Below are 19,201 nucleotides of genomic sequence, written 5' to 3'. Positions count from 1 at the left end.
CAGTGATACTTCTCATCCACACAGCTTTCTTCCTGCTATGCTATCCAGAACACTTCGTCTGCATTTACCGGAGATGCCAAATGCCTTATACCAAGTCTCTTCCCACACTGAGATACACACTTGACTTCTACAAGAAGTAGTTAAACCTGTACTGAATGACCTTGGAAGTCTCATTCTTAGCTCCTAAAGATCTCTGCTGAACTTTCCTACCTACCCTACTTGTCTTCTTCCACAGGGGCCAGATTCCACTCAATTTTTTTTCTTTGTGCCTCTTGACTTCCAGTTTCAACTATGTGTAACACACTCTTTGTCCTTTATGCTGTAGAGGACATTAATTATCCTGGGAAAATCATAAGCAGAATGGACAAGGAGATACGCTTTACACGTGGCTCAGGTAGAAGTGCTGTGATCTATTTCAGACATGCCAAATGTGGACTCAAAAGACAAGAGATGAATCAAGAAGATATCAAGTCCTACTTTTTGGGGAAGGGTAATTACAATATTTGTCTGTGTACTGACCTTTTATCTCTACAGATTTAAAGTGCTCTTACCAACTGAAAAGCCACAGAGTCACCGAAGTCATACATGTCTCCACTATGAATTGCATTTTAGCAACACACAGCAAAGCCTCAAGATCAAAGGAAGCTTCACCCAAGAGCTGCTGCACAAGCACTTTCACCTATGGAAAATGGCACAGGCTAACAAGGCCTTGCCAAGGACATTCAGAACCTGCCAGAGTCAGCGAGCACACGGCAGCAGCAGGCAGTGTGCAGAGTGCTAAAGGAACCATTTTGCGAGCCCCCGCCCAAAAACTACAAAGAAAAATGACCTGCTCTGCAAAAGCTTTCTGTATTTATCTTCCACAGAAGACCTACAAAATGGAAGGCACTTAGTGTCTTTCAGGAGTGCCATCCTTCTTCCTGAAAGCCTGCAAAATTGGTTAGATTATTCTTATTTATTTATTTCTAACCTATTTCAGCAGGAATGCTGCCTTGGCAAGGAATTGAGAACCAAGCCTTTCAGCCTTACCACCTCAGCCCCCGTTTCTGGGCTCAGAGGTAAGAGACACTTCTTCAGGCACGTACAGAAAAGACAAAGGCATTCAAACTGCTGAAGACTTTGCCAAGGAGCAACTTTGGACTGTCATTTGAAGGTCAGTCTTAAACATACAGTATTTATCTGCCTATTGTGAAACAACTGCTGGAGCAGAACAGTTTTAATAGAATATGTTAGTTAATTAAATCCAGAATGTTAATGGGTTTTTCATAATACCATGGCACTGTATCTATGAAAAGCAATGAAAAAATTGTTCTATTTAAAAGTGGTAATAGCTGTAGTCTTCGAACATATGCTTAATGAATAAATCTGTTAGGAAAAAAGGCCTGTGTGTATTGGAGGAGGTTAGTATGTTTGTTCTCACTTAAAGTGTGCCATGATGGCAATAATCAACAGCAAATGGCCTCTATTGTCAGGACTAAAAATTTCATTTGGCCATTTACTTTCAGGTGAAACTGCTTTTTATTCAAAATAACACATTCTTTTAGCCTAACGAGTGAGTTGAAAACAAAGCCATGCCAGATTCATGTTATTAAGGACACCTGATAAGCACTCATGCTCTTTGGTGGGTGCAGAGTAAGAAACACAATGTAGTAATACCCAGGCAGCTTGCTACCACAGCATGGGGTGCAGCACACAAGGAGCCAGACTCCAGTGAAGAGGCATTCAGATCCCATGGTGAGAACAGTCTAACAACCCACTATGAGCACATATCGTAGTGGTGGGCGCAATTTCAGAGATGAAATTATATAGAATACAGTACAATACAAAGCCTGAACAGAATAGTGCAATTGAAGCTCTGATGCCCACCTGAACACTAAGACAGCAAAGCACACAGGAAGAAACTCAGTCTACTGGGTTTCCATGTCCAAGAACAGGTGTGAAATGAACATGCCAGTGTGTTATGTGTGGAAATAAGTATGGGAGGTATGTACAGTTAAACCACAGCCAGCTGGGTACTTTTAAAAGAACTGACAGATGTTATTAAAATGCACCCCACAAAAGTCACGTGTGTCAGTATTTACTCAATTCCTCTCCTGTCTTCCCAAAATCTTTTCCTGTGCAGTGGCAGAATCTCTTCTCTCCATTAAATCTGAATGCTCCTTAGGAAGGTTCACCAAGGCAGACTCCCCTTCCTGTCCCTTCCCTCAATAACATGCTTGAATATGGTGCTTTTTACAACACCCAATCTAAGCCAAATCTGGACTGGAAGGCACATTTTGTGGTTAAAGGGCCATGGTTGAGTCCCAGGTGACATTCAACCAGATTTCCAAACAGGGCACATTGCAGGTGGAAATCCTACTAACCAGGCAGCAGGAGTGGGAGAGTGCTCCTCACTGCTTCTGAACAGTTGAGGCATAACTCAATGCCTGTTCTCCCTCAGATTTGATAATTTCTCAGTCCTTGCAGTCTTTCTTCTTTCCTATAAGAAATTTCCCCTATGAACATACAGAGCAGATCCAGATTAACAAAGATCAGAGATCATGAGTGGGAGGAAAGAGATAAAAAGAGGCAAAAAAAAAAAAAAAGTAAAAAAATTAAAGCAAGTCTAAGGTTCCCAAGGCTTCTTTTTGAGAGAGAACTGTGACACAATGAAGAATATATTCCATCTTTAAAACCTCTGATTCTTAAGGATGGTATTCCCCTCCCACCCTCTTCTCAATATTATCCTTACTGAAATACTTCTCTCATTGAGTTTTTTTGCATTTCTTTCTGCTAAATACAGAAATGGTACCAGCAGGTATAAGTAAAGCATGAAACTTCAGTCTGCAAACTGTTAAGGCAGAGGTCTAGATAGCATGGTTCCAAAAGAGCAGGGCTTGTCAACGTTACAGAGTTGCTAAAGGAATGGCAGGAAGCTGACTTAGACTGATGGCAAAAAAATGAATGGATGCTCTTACTTTGTTTTCAGGCTGCCTTCTGGCTGTTTAGCATGAATCAGCAGTGGAGGTTTAAGATACCATGACATGAGACATTAGACTTCCAAAGAGTGGTTTGCTTCAGCTCAAAAATCAGGTTTATGAGACCATTACTAACATGTCAGCAAGGTTCTGTTCTCTAAAACGACTAGCATGTTTACTAGGCTGACTTTCAGTTTATTTCAGCATGTAGCTATGTAAATACTTTGCCTGTTAATCAATCAGTCTACCAACTCAAACAGTGACCATAAGGCATGCAAAAAAAAAAAAAGTTGGGATGTAACAAGGCGCCTGAACCAAAAAACAATGAACTGTTTGGGATCTCAGATCCCTAAAACAGGCCCTTGGTTATTTTTGACCTCTAAAATGTCTGTTTTATGACATTAAACTAGGTCCTACAAAACCACTCTCCATCAGGTAATATAAAAGATGAAAGTCAAGATAGACAAGAGACTAGCAACAACAAGAAGGGAAAGACAAAGATAAAATAAAGGTGAAGACAGGGACAAAAGAAGGAATGAGCATGCTTAAGAATAATGGAATGAGAATATGTGATGAGAGAAGAGATGAAAGAAGGAAAATGAATATAAGGCCATAGAAGAAAAGCCCACAGGAGGGGGAGTGTGAAAGCCTGGCAGAAGGACTGAGGGGAGACTAAAAACAGCAGCTGGCAGCAGCTCAAATCAAACAAGACAGCATATGCAAGGAGTGCAATACACTGAAAACTTCCTTCCTCTTGAGGATTAAACCTTAGAGTTATGGTAGAGTCTTCCTTCCCTCTCCTCTGGAAGCCCCTGCCCTAAACTCTGGAGCAGAAGATCTAGTTAAACTTTTCTGCAATTGTCATTTTCCACTTGCTACTGTGAGCTCCTCAGGGAAAATTTTAAAGGCAGACCTGCAGAAGTAAGACATGGATTTTGATTCATCTTCTGTAGTGGGAAAAATGATGCTGGGCACCACCCCCTAAACAGTTAAGGACATCAGCAAGCCAGATTTTCAGAAGGTCTATGGAAATATTCAAAATCCCCAATCCAGACAGACAGGGTCTTAGTTCTGCTGAGACAGGACTTTATACAACTTTAATCCTTTTTCAAAAGATGGGCCTAAGTTTTTTTTTGTTTGTTTGTTTGTGTTTTTTTTGTTGTTGTTTTGTTTTGTTTTTTTGTTTTTTAAATAGCTTAAGGACATGGGGTCTGTTTTGTACTGAAAGAGAATGAGACAATACTGCAATACTGCACAGTTGCTTTCGAAACCAAGACTGGCAGGCTTTTCAAGCTGCTGCCAGCCATATGCTTTTGCTTGCTTTAATTGTATGTCTGCAAATACAGCACACAAATGTGTGTCCATGTGTCACTGACAGTTAAGGAATCAGGTGCAGCTGTGAGAGCATCAGCTGCTACAAACTGGACAGTCTGAGAGCCCAGCCTTCCAGGCCTTAAGCTATGTTTATGATATCAGCACAAAACCTGAGACAAAGTTCTAAGTTGGGAAGTATTACAGTACTAGCCAGGGCTAGTATGCATGACAAGCCAAGAAATTCCTTTGCAGGAAATATCCCACTACGTCCCACCTGTTTTATGTCCTGGTATGCACAGGCTGCTACACCTAACTTCACAGCAGGAACAAACTACAGCTGTGACTCTTCTCCCACCATGACCATCCAGAGCAGGGTTGTAAGAGGAGATTGCTGTTGCACTTCTCAGGCCCACATACCCACATTTCCCTTATCAGAAACCAGGAAAAAAGAAAGATGATGCCATCCAGACCTCACTCTGACACAGTTAAAGTACATGGACAGACTTATCTCCTGTGATTGCTAAATATCAAGCCTAAGAGACATACATCCTTGTGGAAGGGAAAGAGATGTACATGCATCCTTGTGGAAACCCTGGAAAAACGCAGCTGCTGGAGAAGCAGTAACAGGAGTAGAGAGGTTAAGATATGCTAGAGAAACACAAATAGTGAACTGGAGCTTTGTACAAAAACACTGTGCTAGATCAACCTGGGTTGATTTTATTTTGTTACTTGGACTGTTACACTGAAGATGACAACACACACCATAATACACCACTTCAAACTGCTTTTCACAGAAATCTGTCTGCTCTAAACCAGTTCATCCTCCTTTTGAAGTTCATGATTAACCCTCATAGCAATTCAAAACTCAAAATACACACTCCACCAATACCAAGCTGTCAGCATTGCCAGAGACCAGTCAGCTTCACAGTTCTCTCCAGAGCTGTTGTCACTCAAGATGGCCTGCTGAAGTCGTTCACTTGTCAGTCATGCCCACCTATCCTATCCTATTTCTAGTTTCTTTCACATGGCTGTAGTGCTACAAGGAGAACTGAAGTCTCTCCACCATGGCCTAGTTACATACATCCATGGCCATACCAACAAGGTGACTCTATTGTGGTTTTGTGCAGGATGCCTGAAAGGTGGCCAAAGGATCCCAACTTCCATTAAAGTTCAGTGGAAAATAAATAATCAATTTCATTAAATGTCTCTGGAAATCCCAGATTGAATAACATAAAAGTATCTTTGATATTCAACACAAAGATATCCCTGATATTGTGAGAAGAATGAGACTACAGCAGAGGACAACCTTAGCAGATGTAACCTCTATAAGTTACAAACTTCAGTTTATCAGTTATAGCTGCTACATAGTGTAAGGCAAGAATGAGAAGGACAGACAGGACAGGAGAAGGAAGAGCATCATGGCAATTCACTTGTTAACTATCCAGCTTGAAAAAGGGTCAAGTACAAGAAGAATTCGAAGTAAAAGCCTAAGAACCTGTCCAGTCCTTCATAAAGGTATGTCTCACACACACACACAAAATAGTCTTTCAAACATCACCTTCCAAGTCATTGCTTTTGCATCAAGATCTTGACATAGGCAGAATTTTGCCGTGTGAACTTTTTGTATTTAATCCATTGGTATATGCTGAACTTGCCATCCACAGCTAAGTTTCTTTTGATGCTGCTCCTCAATGTTACAACCGGCATTTTCACCATTTACCTGCTGTGCTGTGAATGCCACTTCTTCATGATTCGTAATAAAACAGGAAGAAAAACTGGAAGGAAATCTTACATGAAAACCAATGGGATTTTTCATGTGAAAGTCAGAATGGCTTTTTTCATGATTCTGTTTGCATGTTGTTAGCCAAACTGTTCATGTTACTATACAAACACTTTTTAATGACAAATCTTTCTGAATCAAGCATTCATTAGAAATGCTGACTAGTGTTTATAAATACTACAATAAAATCATGGAATGTCCACATCATGAAAGCTCAATTTTAAGTCAACAGTCTGTTTAAACTTGTATTTGTTAAAACATTAAAGAAAACAACTATGTTCCCAGGGCAGCCTTCTTTCTACTGTCAGTGGAAATTGTTAGAACCTCATTTACTTCGTTATTTTTGCAAAAAATCTCCCTGAAGTCATCAGGATTATTTGTGCAACACCCTCAAATGAAAGAGATCACAATCTGGCCCACAAGAAACAACAATTATACTCTCACGTACTGTAGACAGCCCATGTCATCCCTCAAGTGAAGTTCCTTCAAGGCAAACTTCCTTATATAATTCTGACAGAAACTTGTACTAAAGCAATAAGGACCACATAACTAAAACTAGCACATGGTAATTTACCAAATAGATACCTGTCAAGAAGACTAGATTGATTTTTGATTTACCTCTGTTGAAATCAGTGTCCCTGTAGATGCAAACCTTAAGAGGCAGTGTACCTTGGCACTGCAAACTGCCTCATTTTCATCATCTCCCTCTGAATCTTAGATGCAGTTCAGAGTTAGAATGAGATTTACATCAGTTTTCTACCGTGTTGAGTTCTGTGTACATACTGCAGAAGAAACTTGCTTTAATAAAGATTTAACTTGAAAGACCTCAACTTCAAACTGTCAACTCAAGCGCACGTTTCTTCAAAAATAGCAAGTTTAATTTTGCTCTTTTTCACAGATTCATGTGACCCCTTTTATCTGCATCCTCTGTTCCACCCGCACCACTGCAGCTCACGCATCTACAGCGAAACTTTTCAAGCCTCCAGGAACACCATCCAATTTTATTTTACTTGATGAACTATGAGGATGTAAGCGCACACAAAATCCAGCATGAGGCAGTTCTGTGAAATAAACAGCCTTCTGGGAGTTTGAAATGACAGTTTTTCCTATATAGTCCATCATTTCATGCTTTAGCCATCCTTTTCCAATGGTTAGCACAAACACATTCTAACAGTTTCCCAAAGCATCGTTCAGAATTTGAAAGTAAATATTTATTCAACGTTTATGCTTCAACCTACCCTAACCAAGCAAAGCATTGGAAGTGTCTCATTAGTTCACATGCACACCAGTGAAAGTGACAGTGTTTTCTTTGCACATGTTCCATTGATTGCTCAGCTTAGGTACTAAATACTGGGACCCTTCAGCCACACTCTAGACAGCATTTTCTGCATTGTCCAAGTTCATTAGCTTGTTCATGAGCAAGTAGATGATATCTGTTCCTTAGCCAACCTGGAAGCAGGGGTCAGTCTATGGCCCTATAATGGACAACGACTAAAATGTTTATTTCAAAGTATCTTCCGGCAACTTTAAAGACACTGGTTTGCATTTCATACACCACTTCCTGAGCCTTGGCTCAGATTACCATCATATTTTATCATTGTCTTTGCCTCTTGTACCAAAACCCATCTGTGCAGCCACCTCAGGCTGAAGCTGTTTCAGGGTACCTTTTCAGCAAGCATGCTTACCAGAGGCAGCCTATACAGCCAACTCTCTTCCTCCACAGTATTTTACCAATGCTTTCATACTGACAATATTGTGTTAACATGAAGGCAAGCACACAACCTTCAGCTCACACTCAGCTGGAGACCTTTGACTTTTTTTTGTTGGAACAAGTTCACCTTGAAGTCAAATGGTTAACAGCTGTCAATCTGTCAATCTCGTCTCTCCTCCCATATCAGGTTTTCCCAGGCTAAGTCCTTCTGCAAGGCAGAACTATCACACCTTACTCTGCAATAAACAAAACTTAGTTGTTTTTTTCTTTTAAAAAACAAAACATACAAGCAAAAAAAAAAAACACCTTTGCTTTGTATTGCCCACATATGAAGAGGAAGACACTATCACTGCTGAATTAAAAGTCTTTTTGTTAAATATCCTCTAGGCTACATCATGAACACATGATATGTAGGCCAAGCACCATTCAGTGGAAATGAGTAAAAATTCAAGAGGAGAACACTTTGTTTAGGGCAGTGCAAAAGCCTAAGCAAAAACAGAAGGGGGAGAAGTGATGTTTCATACTAACTAGAGGAAAAAGAAAGCATTGTTCTACTAAAACCCTTCCTATATTCTCCACAAAGCAATCATATATGTGGACAGGAAAAAAGGAAATGAAATGTGAAAGCTCTGAACGTACTCAATATCTTTAACACATACTGACCTCATATCATAAACATATAACATTTACTACTCAGTAAAAACACTAGATAGTAGTAAGAGTAAAAAAAAAAAAAAATAGATTTTGTTTGTGGTTTCTGTGTTAGCAGATGGATCAAATTCACTCCTGTTTTAACTACGTACTTTTAAATGCACTTTACTCCAAATCTCACTGCAGGGATAAATTTGATAAGTTCTGTAAAGTAAGTTCTGAATCTTTTTTGTTGTTGTTGAACCAGCAGAATGGCATTTACATCTTGCTTTGAAGTTAATATAAAGTCTATGCCTATAAAGAAGAGATAGCGTGCAATATCATGTTTTTACTTATGCTCAGCTATCAAGATTAAGTGCTCTGAGGCAAAAAGCAAGTTTGACATTTACTGCATGTTTGAAAGCATCCTAACACAATCAAACTTCTAGTTATTTGGCACGTCTACACATAACCTCAATGTAAAAGTAACAAATACTGAGGTTTTATAGCCTAGGTTTAACAATGGCCTCAAGGGACCTGGACAAGACCTGTGTAACACGAAGACTGCAAAGAACACAAATGTGAGCTTATGGACAGGAAAGCACATCCTTTCTCCTGTCAAATGAGCAGTAAGCATTGATCACCAGCTGGCCAAAGCTGACCACTAGTGCTTCATCTGAAAAGACAATATGAACGCACAGGAGAGATATTTGCAGGGTACCTGAAGCTTCTCAGGATTTTTATGTAAACAGGAATAGGCCACAGCTCATAAAGGGCATTTTTGAAATAAAACATACAGCAGGTGGAATTAACCCATTCACCTTAAAGCTTGTTTGCATATGGAACATGTTTTTGTTCTCCAAATGCTCCCCAACAAAGGCTTTCAGAATCTTTCCATAAGCTGGGCCTCCCTCGCAGTGTGGAGTTGATTTGAAAGGCTTACCCACACCAGCTGAACTGGCTTCTGTACAATAAAAACAATAATCGACCGCAATAATCTGCAAGGCAACTATACTTGCAAGATGGTATGGAAGGCTGTACCAGTGCAGCATCAAGGCATTCTGATGTTGTAAGCAGAAGGTAAATGGATTAGCTTTCTAGATAATAAAAAGAAAAAAGGTCTATCTACACCAAATGCCTTATCAAAATTCCAATCTTTCTAATGTAGTTCTAAAAGCCCTCACTATGGAGACAGGAAACACTTTAGAGTTAAGAGATAAAACACGCTTAGAAACAAGTCCAGATTGACTTAAGTTTTCACCCACTACCCTGACTACTTAAAAAGAAAAACCAAACAACCAAAAAAAAAAGTGTGCACACACAAATCCACACTAGTTTCCTTACAGCTCACCACCAATAAACAAAAAATGCTTGAGACAGCTATGGACTAGATTTAAGATGACTTTCCTAGGAGCTTTAAGAAGACTGAAGATCAATCCATTAAGTTTCTTTAGAAATCCTAATTAAATTGAGCTTCATAGACATCAAGGAGTCTTTTAACAGAGGACAAACAGACCCTCCGCATAATGTGAGAACCACAGCTAGATTTAAAGATATAAAGATATTCAGCAGACCAAAGTGATCTAGCAAAAAACATACATTCCCTGCTAACCGGGACTTGCAAAGCATTTACAACCTTGCTGTTCCTTGTTCCCTTCATTCTCCAAGAAAAATTAGGACAAGTTCTAGAAGTGTATGATAATTTTTCTTCCATGCTGAAGCATAATGTAATCTGATCTTCCTTGCCTTACTTACCATCAGACATGCTCAGTTCTTTTAGTCACATAGTAGCTTAGCTCCAATGTCTGCTCCAGGACAGATGATCCTCTGGGATTATTGTTTATGTCCTTTAAGCTCTAGAATCCTAAAAAAAAACATAAATGAAAAGTCTAAGCTTGAATACTACCAGGTGTCCAAGAAGCATTGTGGCCTTTTACACATCTTTTTACTCAAAAAAAGAAATTCTTGGGGACCATGATGTGATTTTCATCCCTAAACTATCAAGCCACTGATCTGAAATAAGCAGAAGCCAGAAATTACATTACCAAGAAGGAGAAATGTTTAATGTTATGATAACATCATTAGTCTGGTACACTGTTTATGGTTCATGTTTATCATCACTGCTCTGGCCCAGATCACTTTCTTTTGGAAAATAATCTGGTAGCAGCCTGCAAATTCCTTGAACAGTAGTAGACAGAAGTGCATCCACGTGTACTTTGTCCTCTCCTAAGGCTGGAATCCCGTAAGCAGTGTCTGAAAGCAGCTATGCCTGAAAGCACGTTCAACAGGTATTTGACCTCTGCTTTACTGATCTGCTCAGCTTTTTACAAATGATGGGATTGGAGGAAGCACAGAAAGGAGATGAAGTATATTCCTGCATTATGCTGGCCCACCTACTTTTGTTTATTACCTGCATACAGGAACTGTGATCCATCCAAAACCTGCAGCTGAAATCAGTGACTGATTTCACTAAGATCTCAGAGTCCTTAAAGGTCTGAGGGTATCTAGGGAGCTAACTGAACAAATAATTTGGAAACGGTCCATCACAGCCTTAGACATTTTGTGCCACACCATGCCACTCAAAGCATAGCAAAAAACATAGGTAAAAGAGGGCCATGCAGGCATGTAATAAAAAAAAATAAATAATAATAATAAATAAATAAATAAATATATATATATATATATAAATAAATCCCCTCTAACAAAGTGCAAGGACTTTTTCCTCCTTTACAAATTCTACTAAGAGTGAGGCCAAAGCTGTATTTTGTTTATCCAGAGGATACAGTGCTCTTCGTCCAAATCTTATATGGTGCACCACTCATTTCTAAAGCACATTCATCCAAAGCCCACAGAAACCAATACCACTCTTTCTACTGATGCCAACACACTTTGCATCACAAGCCTGATCAGGATGCCTCCTGAAGAACAAGAATAAAGAGGGCTAAATCCTGAAAGTACACTCTTTTACAGAGATCTTGTTGAAATCAGGTAGTTTATTTTACTCAAAATTGGAAAGGCCAGTTTTGAGTAAGCTAACAAACTGAAGTCCACCTGGAAATGCAGCCTTCACCTCTGACACAAGGACATGAGGTGACCACTGCATACAGGTAAGCATGTCTGTGTGTTAAAGAAAAAATATATTTTTATTTATAATAATGCTAGTCACATTCTTAGAAGACACCAGGATACAACAGGACAGCAGCCAGGTAAAACAAAGTTGGAGTCAGCTACAAAACATAACCTTAACACAGCATATCTTAGCATTAAGGAATCTTCTGCTACACAGGGTAATGGACTGCTAAGTCAAAGAAACTTACTGTAAAGCCTCGGTACAGCATCTTTCACTTGTAATACAAACATAGCATGGAAGAACTATATAGGCCCAAGAATACGGAATACTGTCTGTGTACAGTGTGTGTCAAAACGTAATCCAAATATAATTCCTAAAACCAGAAAAAAAAGGAGTAAGATTCACAGACCATATTATATTTTTATATAATATAAAAAAATATAAGACCCTTGGAAATACCTCTCCCTCCCTCCCAGGAAAAATATGAGAAATGATTATTTTTTGTAAGTGTTTTTATTAAGTTTGTTTGCCAGTATGTTTTCCAAAGTCAAAGCTCTAACACTGCAAAGATGTCTTGCAGACAAGTCCGAAGGGGCAACAGAATTCTTTTACAGAGCAGATGTCATTCAAAGCAGCTAAGTCCCATAGAAAGACAGGGCGGATAGTTCTAAGTCTACCATCACCACCCTCATTGCTCCACTGAGGCAATAACATAATTGCCAGCACTAAGCAACAGTTCCAGAGTACGAGGCTTTGCAATATGCTCACTGCAATCCAGCAGCCTGTCTGTGAGGTGCAGAACCAAGAGGTAAGTGGATTTCATGACTTGGTAGATGGGCATATGATTTGGCCATCAGTAGCAAGTAATTTATTGAAAGATGCTCAGCTTCTCTATACCGCTCCCTTTCAATTCCTATAAGGGGCTCTGGTGTGTCAACACGTAAGCCTGGTATAGAAAGTTACTCCTTCAGTTAGGTGGAAGTGCAATCTACTCTGTATGCTCTCAGCACAATGCAAACAGAAAACATCGCTAAAATTCAAGCAAAAAACACTTAATGCTTTTACAAAAGCAGAGTAAGAATGCATATGTATAGTTTCTGTGTTTCAGCTGACATCAAGTAATGGTTGCACATACGAGTTTTTAACATAAACCTATTTACAGTGACAGCAGCCAAAAAAGCTGTTCTTTGACCTTCCCTAGTGCCTGCAGTTCACCATAATATTTGAACACTGGTATAAAAGTCTTCTTTACATCCACTGCTGTGCAAGAAACCTGGTATTGTGACATTTCTAGAGAGGCCAAATGAAGAATTAATGCTGAAGATGCAGGCACAGGGCCTGTATCTCTAAGTCCTTGGAGCTTCTAGTGAGAGTTCCCCCTTCTAAGCAATCTGCAACTCTTGTTTTTGGCCTTCAGTGTAGATGCCTTGCCAGACTACACACTGTGAAGGACTCCAACTAGTGAAAGAAGTAAGCCTATCTATTGCCTCACTTGCTCCATCTTTCTGTCTCTCCTACAACATGTCAACACTCAGAAGAAAAGACTACTAAATCAAGGACAGTTTGGAGTCAGTCCTCTCTCTGACAACACAAAATCTTATTCTCAAACACCTTAAAAATCTTGCAGTTACCAAAACTGGTGTGAGAACAATAAGACTTGATAGCATTTTGTACCTACTTGGCAGTGATCTGGACAAAATATGCTGCTATGTGCCCATGACTACGAGAAAAAACCTCCGAGGCTGAATAATTTTACCAACAGCTAGTCACCTGAAACACTACATTGAATGTAGCCACCCAACCAAGCCCTTGCTTTTAAAACTCTTACATGTCCTTTGTTACATTGACACAAGCCGATAAAACTAGTCACACGCTTACTCATGTGCATAAGTGCCAGCAAAACCAGGCTCTGAGTTAAGATAGGAATTCAGCACATCATTTTACCCTGTGTGAAACCTCTAGAGGATGTGTCACAGCAAACTGATAAGCAATTGCTGAACTACTTGTACCACGTACTCAGCAACACATCCAGACTACTTTATGTAAGTTGAAGGGACTTTACTTTGTACCAGCAAGACCCCAATTTCTGCTAAATTCCCAGGTTAATTTTTGCCAAAATCTCTGGCATACTCTGCCCAGACACAAGCAAAAGTTGCGCACATCACTGCCTGGACACTGACAAAGCAGCAGAGAAGGCTGGTGTGCAGGAGCATCACCACAGATCAATAACACAAATCTAAAGAGTGGAACACAACAATATAATGGTTTATTGCTGATTCTTCCCTGTTTTGTGAAGGACACAGAATCTAGTCCAACAAATACATCTATCAGGCAATCTGTAGCAATGTTGTGTTGTAAGATGTTCCCTCCCTACATCTACAACCCCTAATCAGCAAGAAGTACTTTGTTACAGACATCTCAACAAAGTAGTTTTTAACAAAGGGTGTAAAGCATTTCCCTAAAAAGCCACACACTCTCCAACCTTTCGTCCTTACATTCACTTTTTCCACCTTAAGAATGGACAAACCTGAAGACAGAGACAAGTCTCCTGAGAGAGATGAGCAGGAATGTGTTATTAAACTAAAGCATGCATGTTAAGTGCTTTCCATCTTGGGACCAGAAAAACAAGTTAATTAACCAGATGAGCATACTGCACAGTTTATATGATGCAGACTACCTGTAGACTCTCACCCCAGCCATTCCAAACAACTTGTAACTGCTAGTCCACATAACAGCTTTTTTTTGCTAGTAAAATTTTGCTAGTAGAAGTAAGGTAACTGGAATGAGGGATCTGGATGCCAACTTTCACAGAGATCAACAAAGAAGAAACAGTTTTTTAAAATGGGGACAGAGAAAATAGAGACCAATCTATTATACAGGCTACTGAACATCTCTGTAAGGGAAATCTGGCTTTCCTGATTACTGGTCTTTAATTCAGAAATGCACTTGTCATCAAATGGAAAGTTATTTAGCACTAAAAGGATACTGACAGACTCTGCTGCTGTCAAAAAAAGAGTCCTGGGAAGAGTCTCAAGAGTTCTGCCTTCGTTTACCTGGTCAACATTGGAACTCTGCTTTCTGAAATACCTTGTAGGATGAGCCAGAGATAAGTGTGACGAACTTGGAAAAACATTAGCTCTTGGAACAAGCTGAGATCTTTCCATCAAATACTGATCAGCTGGTTGTCAGGTCACAGAACCAGTACTTGGTGGTTTGAAATTTTGCATCCTGTTTCCAGGGCCTTCGTTTTTTTTTTAAATCTTTATTTTTAAAGACAGCTGAAGAGATGGTCTCCCATTTTGTGTTGGCAGAGTTCTTGGCTCTGGAGGTCCTCAGCATTCCTTGGGGGATTTAAATGACACTGCCATATAAACAGTCAACACTTCAATGCAACCGAAAACTAACCTTAAGCTGATTTAACCTTACAGTGCTACAGAAACAAATGTTTCACCCTGCTCACTCTCCTCCACTGCATCATATTCATCCATCTTATCTATGCAGAAATGGGGCTGCTGCTTTAGCTTGCAGAATTGATGGAAAACTAATTAATTAAGGGTGTGGATTAGTCATCACCGAGAAATTGAAAAGGGGATCACCTTCAATGGAAGCTCACTGTTAGTTTAAATGCAATGTGGAAATGCATCCCTCTTACGGGGATTTACAGAATTTCCCCTAGGTGTTCAGCTTAGTCATGTCTGCATGGGTATTTTAAAACCATGGCTGAGCAAGTATTAAATGAAATTCCTTTGTTACAGCATACTCATTTTTGTCAAAATCTCAAACACTTTATCAAAGAAAGAAATTGAACCTCAAAAAAGGGCAGTTAAATGCAAGACTTTCCAACAGACTTTCCTCTGGAAAAGCAAAAGGGTTCTTCCAGAGGTTGAAAAAATTGTAAACTCAGATAATCACATCTGATACACACGGCTATCCTAGTGAACATTTATAGCAAGCACTTGAAATTCTGATGTCACTCACAATAGATATATCAGCTGGTGATTTTAAAAACTTGATCGTATATTAAAAACTATGACCAATATTGTTTTCTGTGCATAGAGATAAACATCCTGCTCAATGATCTGAACTCCTATTTAAAAACAAAACCAAACATTAAGAATAAAAAGCACTCAGTATGGTTCTGAGACACATATGTGGCTGCATTGCATATTCCCTGCCTACACTGACAGTGTGGGAGATCTGTTAGTCATCTAATGCGCATATTTGCTTGGCACAATGCCTTCACTTTCATATGCAGGCAAGAAAGATGATTACCAGTTTATTGTATTTTTACATCTTCATTGCATGTTCAGCAGTCAGTATGACCAGGCCTTCCCAGATCAAACTACAAGCTGTTAGGAGACAGGCAAGTTCAAGGTACAGCCCAAAATCTGGAAGGTTATTAAGCAAGTCTATGAAGACAAGGATGACATTTTAGACTCATGTTGCCTTTTTCCCCTTTGGTTGGACTAAAAATGTTTCTTTTCAGAATAAGGACCTTTAATTATGTATAGCCTTACTTTTGATTTCAACCCCAACACAGATTCCTTTAATATCTTAATGGGCATTACAGCTTCTCAGCCAGTTTGCGTTAACTGTCTTCCTCCACCTCCCTTTCAGACAAAGCTGGAGCAGAACCAGAACTTAGTTTTCAAGCAAGGCTGTCATAAGATCTCCTTGCCCAAACTACAGCAATTCACCAGGTAAGTTCACAAGGATCCCATTCTTTTGGCATCTCTGTTTTACTTAAACCATATAAAAACAAACACACACACACAAAAAGGTGTGCCTTTTCACCCTCAATATTACACGAAAAACTTTAGAGAAAAGGAGTGAAGCAGATCCTTCAGGCACCTCAACATTGCCAACCCTTGAAGGAACAGCACTGCCATCTCCCCTCCTAACGGCCCTGAATGCTGCCAATGAATATTTTACCATGAGATACTTCATGTTACAACTTGCTTTCTATAGAATTAGTAGCACGCAAATCTAATTCCTTTCTGACACACAAGGGGAGTAGTGCTTTGAAGGGAGGTAGCTCAGGCTGTTTCTTAGGTATTTCATCTGTGAGCCCACTCAATATTGACTACTATATTTATGTCAAGAAGACTCATGCTGCACCTCTCCACCACAGAAACTGGCAAGGCCAGCCTTCCAGGGTAGCCTGGGACAGCCCTGCAGGACCTCCTCTAACTTCTTCCTTGCTATTTTAAGTGCCATAGATGATGTCTGCTGCCATGTCTCTGCTGTTCATCCCCCAGAGGCACACAAGTTTGGATTCCTGAGGACTGTAGTGCTTTGGTGTATCTGCCGACCACACTCAGAAGGTTAATGTCTAGGTGAAGGGAACAGCTTTTGACAAGCACGAGTTCAGAATATGTTGGGTCTAGTCTGATCTTGTGAAGCTCTGCCTTTAAGTTCCATGATGGTAAGACAGAAGAAATATGTGGGAAGCATCCACAATAATCAACTATCTCGAGTTAATTAGCAATTAATTTTGTGAGCTACTAAAGTCTAGCAAAGATGAATCCTGAGAGATTCTGGTCACAGTTACCCTGATGTAAATCTAGATTAACTCCTAGAGAGAACATCAATCCCCATGACAGTTACTTCAGATTTACACCCAGCTCCTCCGAATTTGTGCACTTGTTTTCACAGCCGTGTGGGAGATCTGTCTCAATACAAATCAGCTCTGCTCTCCTGCAGATTCTGCAAGGTACACAGAGTTATATTTCTGTAAAAATCTAACATCGGTGAAATAGGGAAATTAAATTCTCTGTTCTGATGAAACCTCGAACTCCCACATAGCAGTCAAAAAACCCTGCTAGAGAGCCAGCCACTATAAGTGGTCACAATATCTTCCTCAGCAATCAGTCTTTGTGCAGTAAGGATAATTCCTTTCAGCAGATTTCATGAAAATGATACACAAAGCAAGCACCAAAATTACTACGTTCTTCTGCTAGGACTCTTATGAGGAGCACTAAGAATACCAGATCCACAGACGTGCACGGCTTTAAGTCCACAACCCTACCAAAATCTACCTGAGCCTTTGAAAGACATCTTTCTATGAGGATAAAAAGAGAGGGGAATGAACACCTCCTGGCCACCAGCACTGCACCATGCGATACACACTGCAGCTGCATCCAAGAAATTTTATATAAAAAAGGAATTACTGTTCTGCCGCACAGCCCTTCTATCAACTCCATGCGGGTCTGCATCCCCACCTCCGCACAAACATCACTTCCCTGTTCCTTTATCCCTGAACTAACTGCTGGATTAAAATGACATAATGCTCCTTCCCACCCACATGAATCTCAATCCAAGTAGTGCAGCACTGCTCATGAAATTCTAATACAGACATTTGCTTACCTGAATGCTTCTGGGTGAGGCAGAGTACAGGCCATAAGTAACAAAGGGCAGAAACAGATCACATGCCATATACAAATGTAAGTGCTATAATTCTGACTTCGACACTTATCCAGAGAACTTGCCAAGTGGTTTGTGGAAACATGATGGAGAAATGCACAGAGACACCATTGCTAGATGACTTAAGTTTATTAAGAACTCTTTGCATCAAATGCATTTGCCTGACAATTTTTTTGGAAACAAGTGATAAATTTCCCTACACCACTCTAACTTTGACAGAATCAGACACATTCCTGCCCTCATTCTACTGCCAATTATGTTTGCACTGCAGATCCTAACTGGCTCAGCTAGTTTCATCCTGTGCAGGAACCAACTCTCCAAAGGAGCCTGTTATCTACTGAGTATTCCTTCGTCACATGCCATAAGTGGTGTTGACAGGGTTCCTCAAGATGATCCAACAAGCTCTCAGCATATTCTTCTTCCATTCATAAGGATGATGCTGAGCTCTCTTTCATTTAATTTTTTTTTTCTTCTCCTGTGCACAAAATCACTCAAGGCTGTTTTGCCATTAAACATTAGCGTGGATTCATGATCTCTCAGCACTGAGTCTCCATCAAAACAGTCTGATCAGCTTATGAGCAAGCATCATGCTAGCAAAGCATATGGCATGAGGAGAGGTAGCCAAAATTTTCATGGCTCCCAGCGTTTGTAGAGTCAAACAGAGTAAGTCAAGCACATCCATAAGTAACTCAACCCACAGTAGAATGCACAGAAGAATATATGTCATGGCTAAACAAGCTTTCATCTTGGGTAGCATTTTGATTTTTTTGAAAGTTAAGCTACTTTCATGGTTAATGCTAGAATTTTTTTTGGTGCTTATTTTGTATCTATAAAATTGCTTCACAAGGGACAGCAATACAGTTTTATGGACCCACTCTTTAACTAATGTCTCAGGGAAAAAAAGAAGAGACAGAATTTACAATACATTTCAACACTTCAGTGTTTAAATCACGTGGCTAGAAAGTATTTGACAACCAACAACTTGAAAACAAAACAAGAAGCATTTAGGGTGGCATGCCTTGAAAGGTAGTATACAACAGCTATGTAAATGCTGATCTTTTATATATATATATTTTTTTTTAAGGTATAGAACTGCTTAGCTAGAAGGTTTGCCACACAGGCCAGTTTAGTTCTTATAATTAGACCTCCCAGTCATTATTCATGATTTATGAATTTGTTTACAGATACAAGTTATGCCAGAGTATAGTAGGATGAGTATTTTAAGAATGGCTATTCTAGAATTATTGTGTTTCTGTAAATGAAGTTGTTTAGAAACAGCTATTGCACAGTAATGTTACATGGATAACCTGTAAGGA

The 19,201-nt window shown here is 39.7% G+C and overlaps 1 protein-coding gene across 13 annotated transcripts in view; it reads right to left on the bottom strand.

Moving 5' to 3' along the window:
* The window catches only part of PTPN5 (protein tyrosine phosphatase non-receptor type 5), a gene marked incomplete at its 5' end in the record, with an annotated part of 97,232 nt that overhangs the window by 61,624 nt on the left and 16,407 nt on the right, over positions 1–19,201 (bottom strand). For 9 of the 13 annotated variants that reach the window (XR_014693448.1, XM_084520651.1, XM_084520644.1 and 6 more), the window contains one exon: positions 10,148–10,256. Coding sequence is in view for 11 of the 13 variants with exons in the window: in XM_084520651.1 (XP_084376777.1) it covers positions 10,148–10,157 (10 nt within the window). Of the gene's footprint in view, positions 1–551; positions 576–10,147; positions 10,257–11,709; positions 11,836–19,201 lie in introns of those variants that run through there. The other 4 variants (XM_084520648.1, XM_084520650.1, XM_084520649.1 and 1 more) reach the window with 2 other exon arrangements.

Source organism: Aythya ferina (assembly GCF_964211825.1).
Source record: "Aythya ferina genome assembly, chromosome: 5".
In the NCBI taxonomy this organism is placed as follows: domain Eukaryota; kingdom Metazoa; phylum Chordata; class Aves; order Anseriformes; family Anatidae; genus Aythya; species Aythya ferina.
This window is presented reverse-complemented; position numbering and strand designations above follow the sequence as displayed.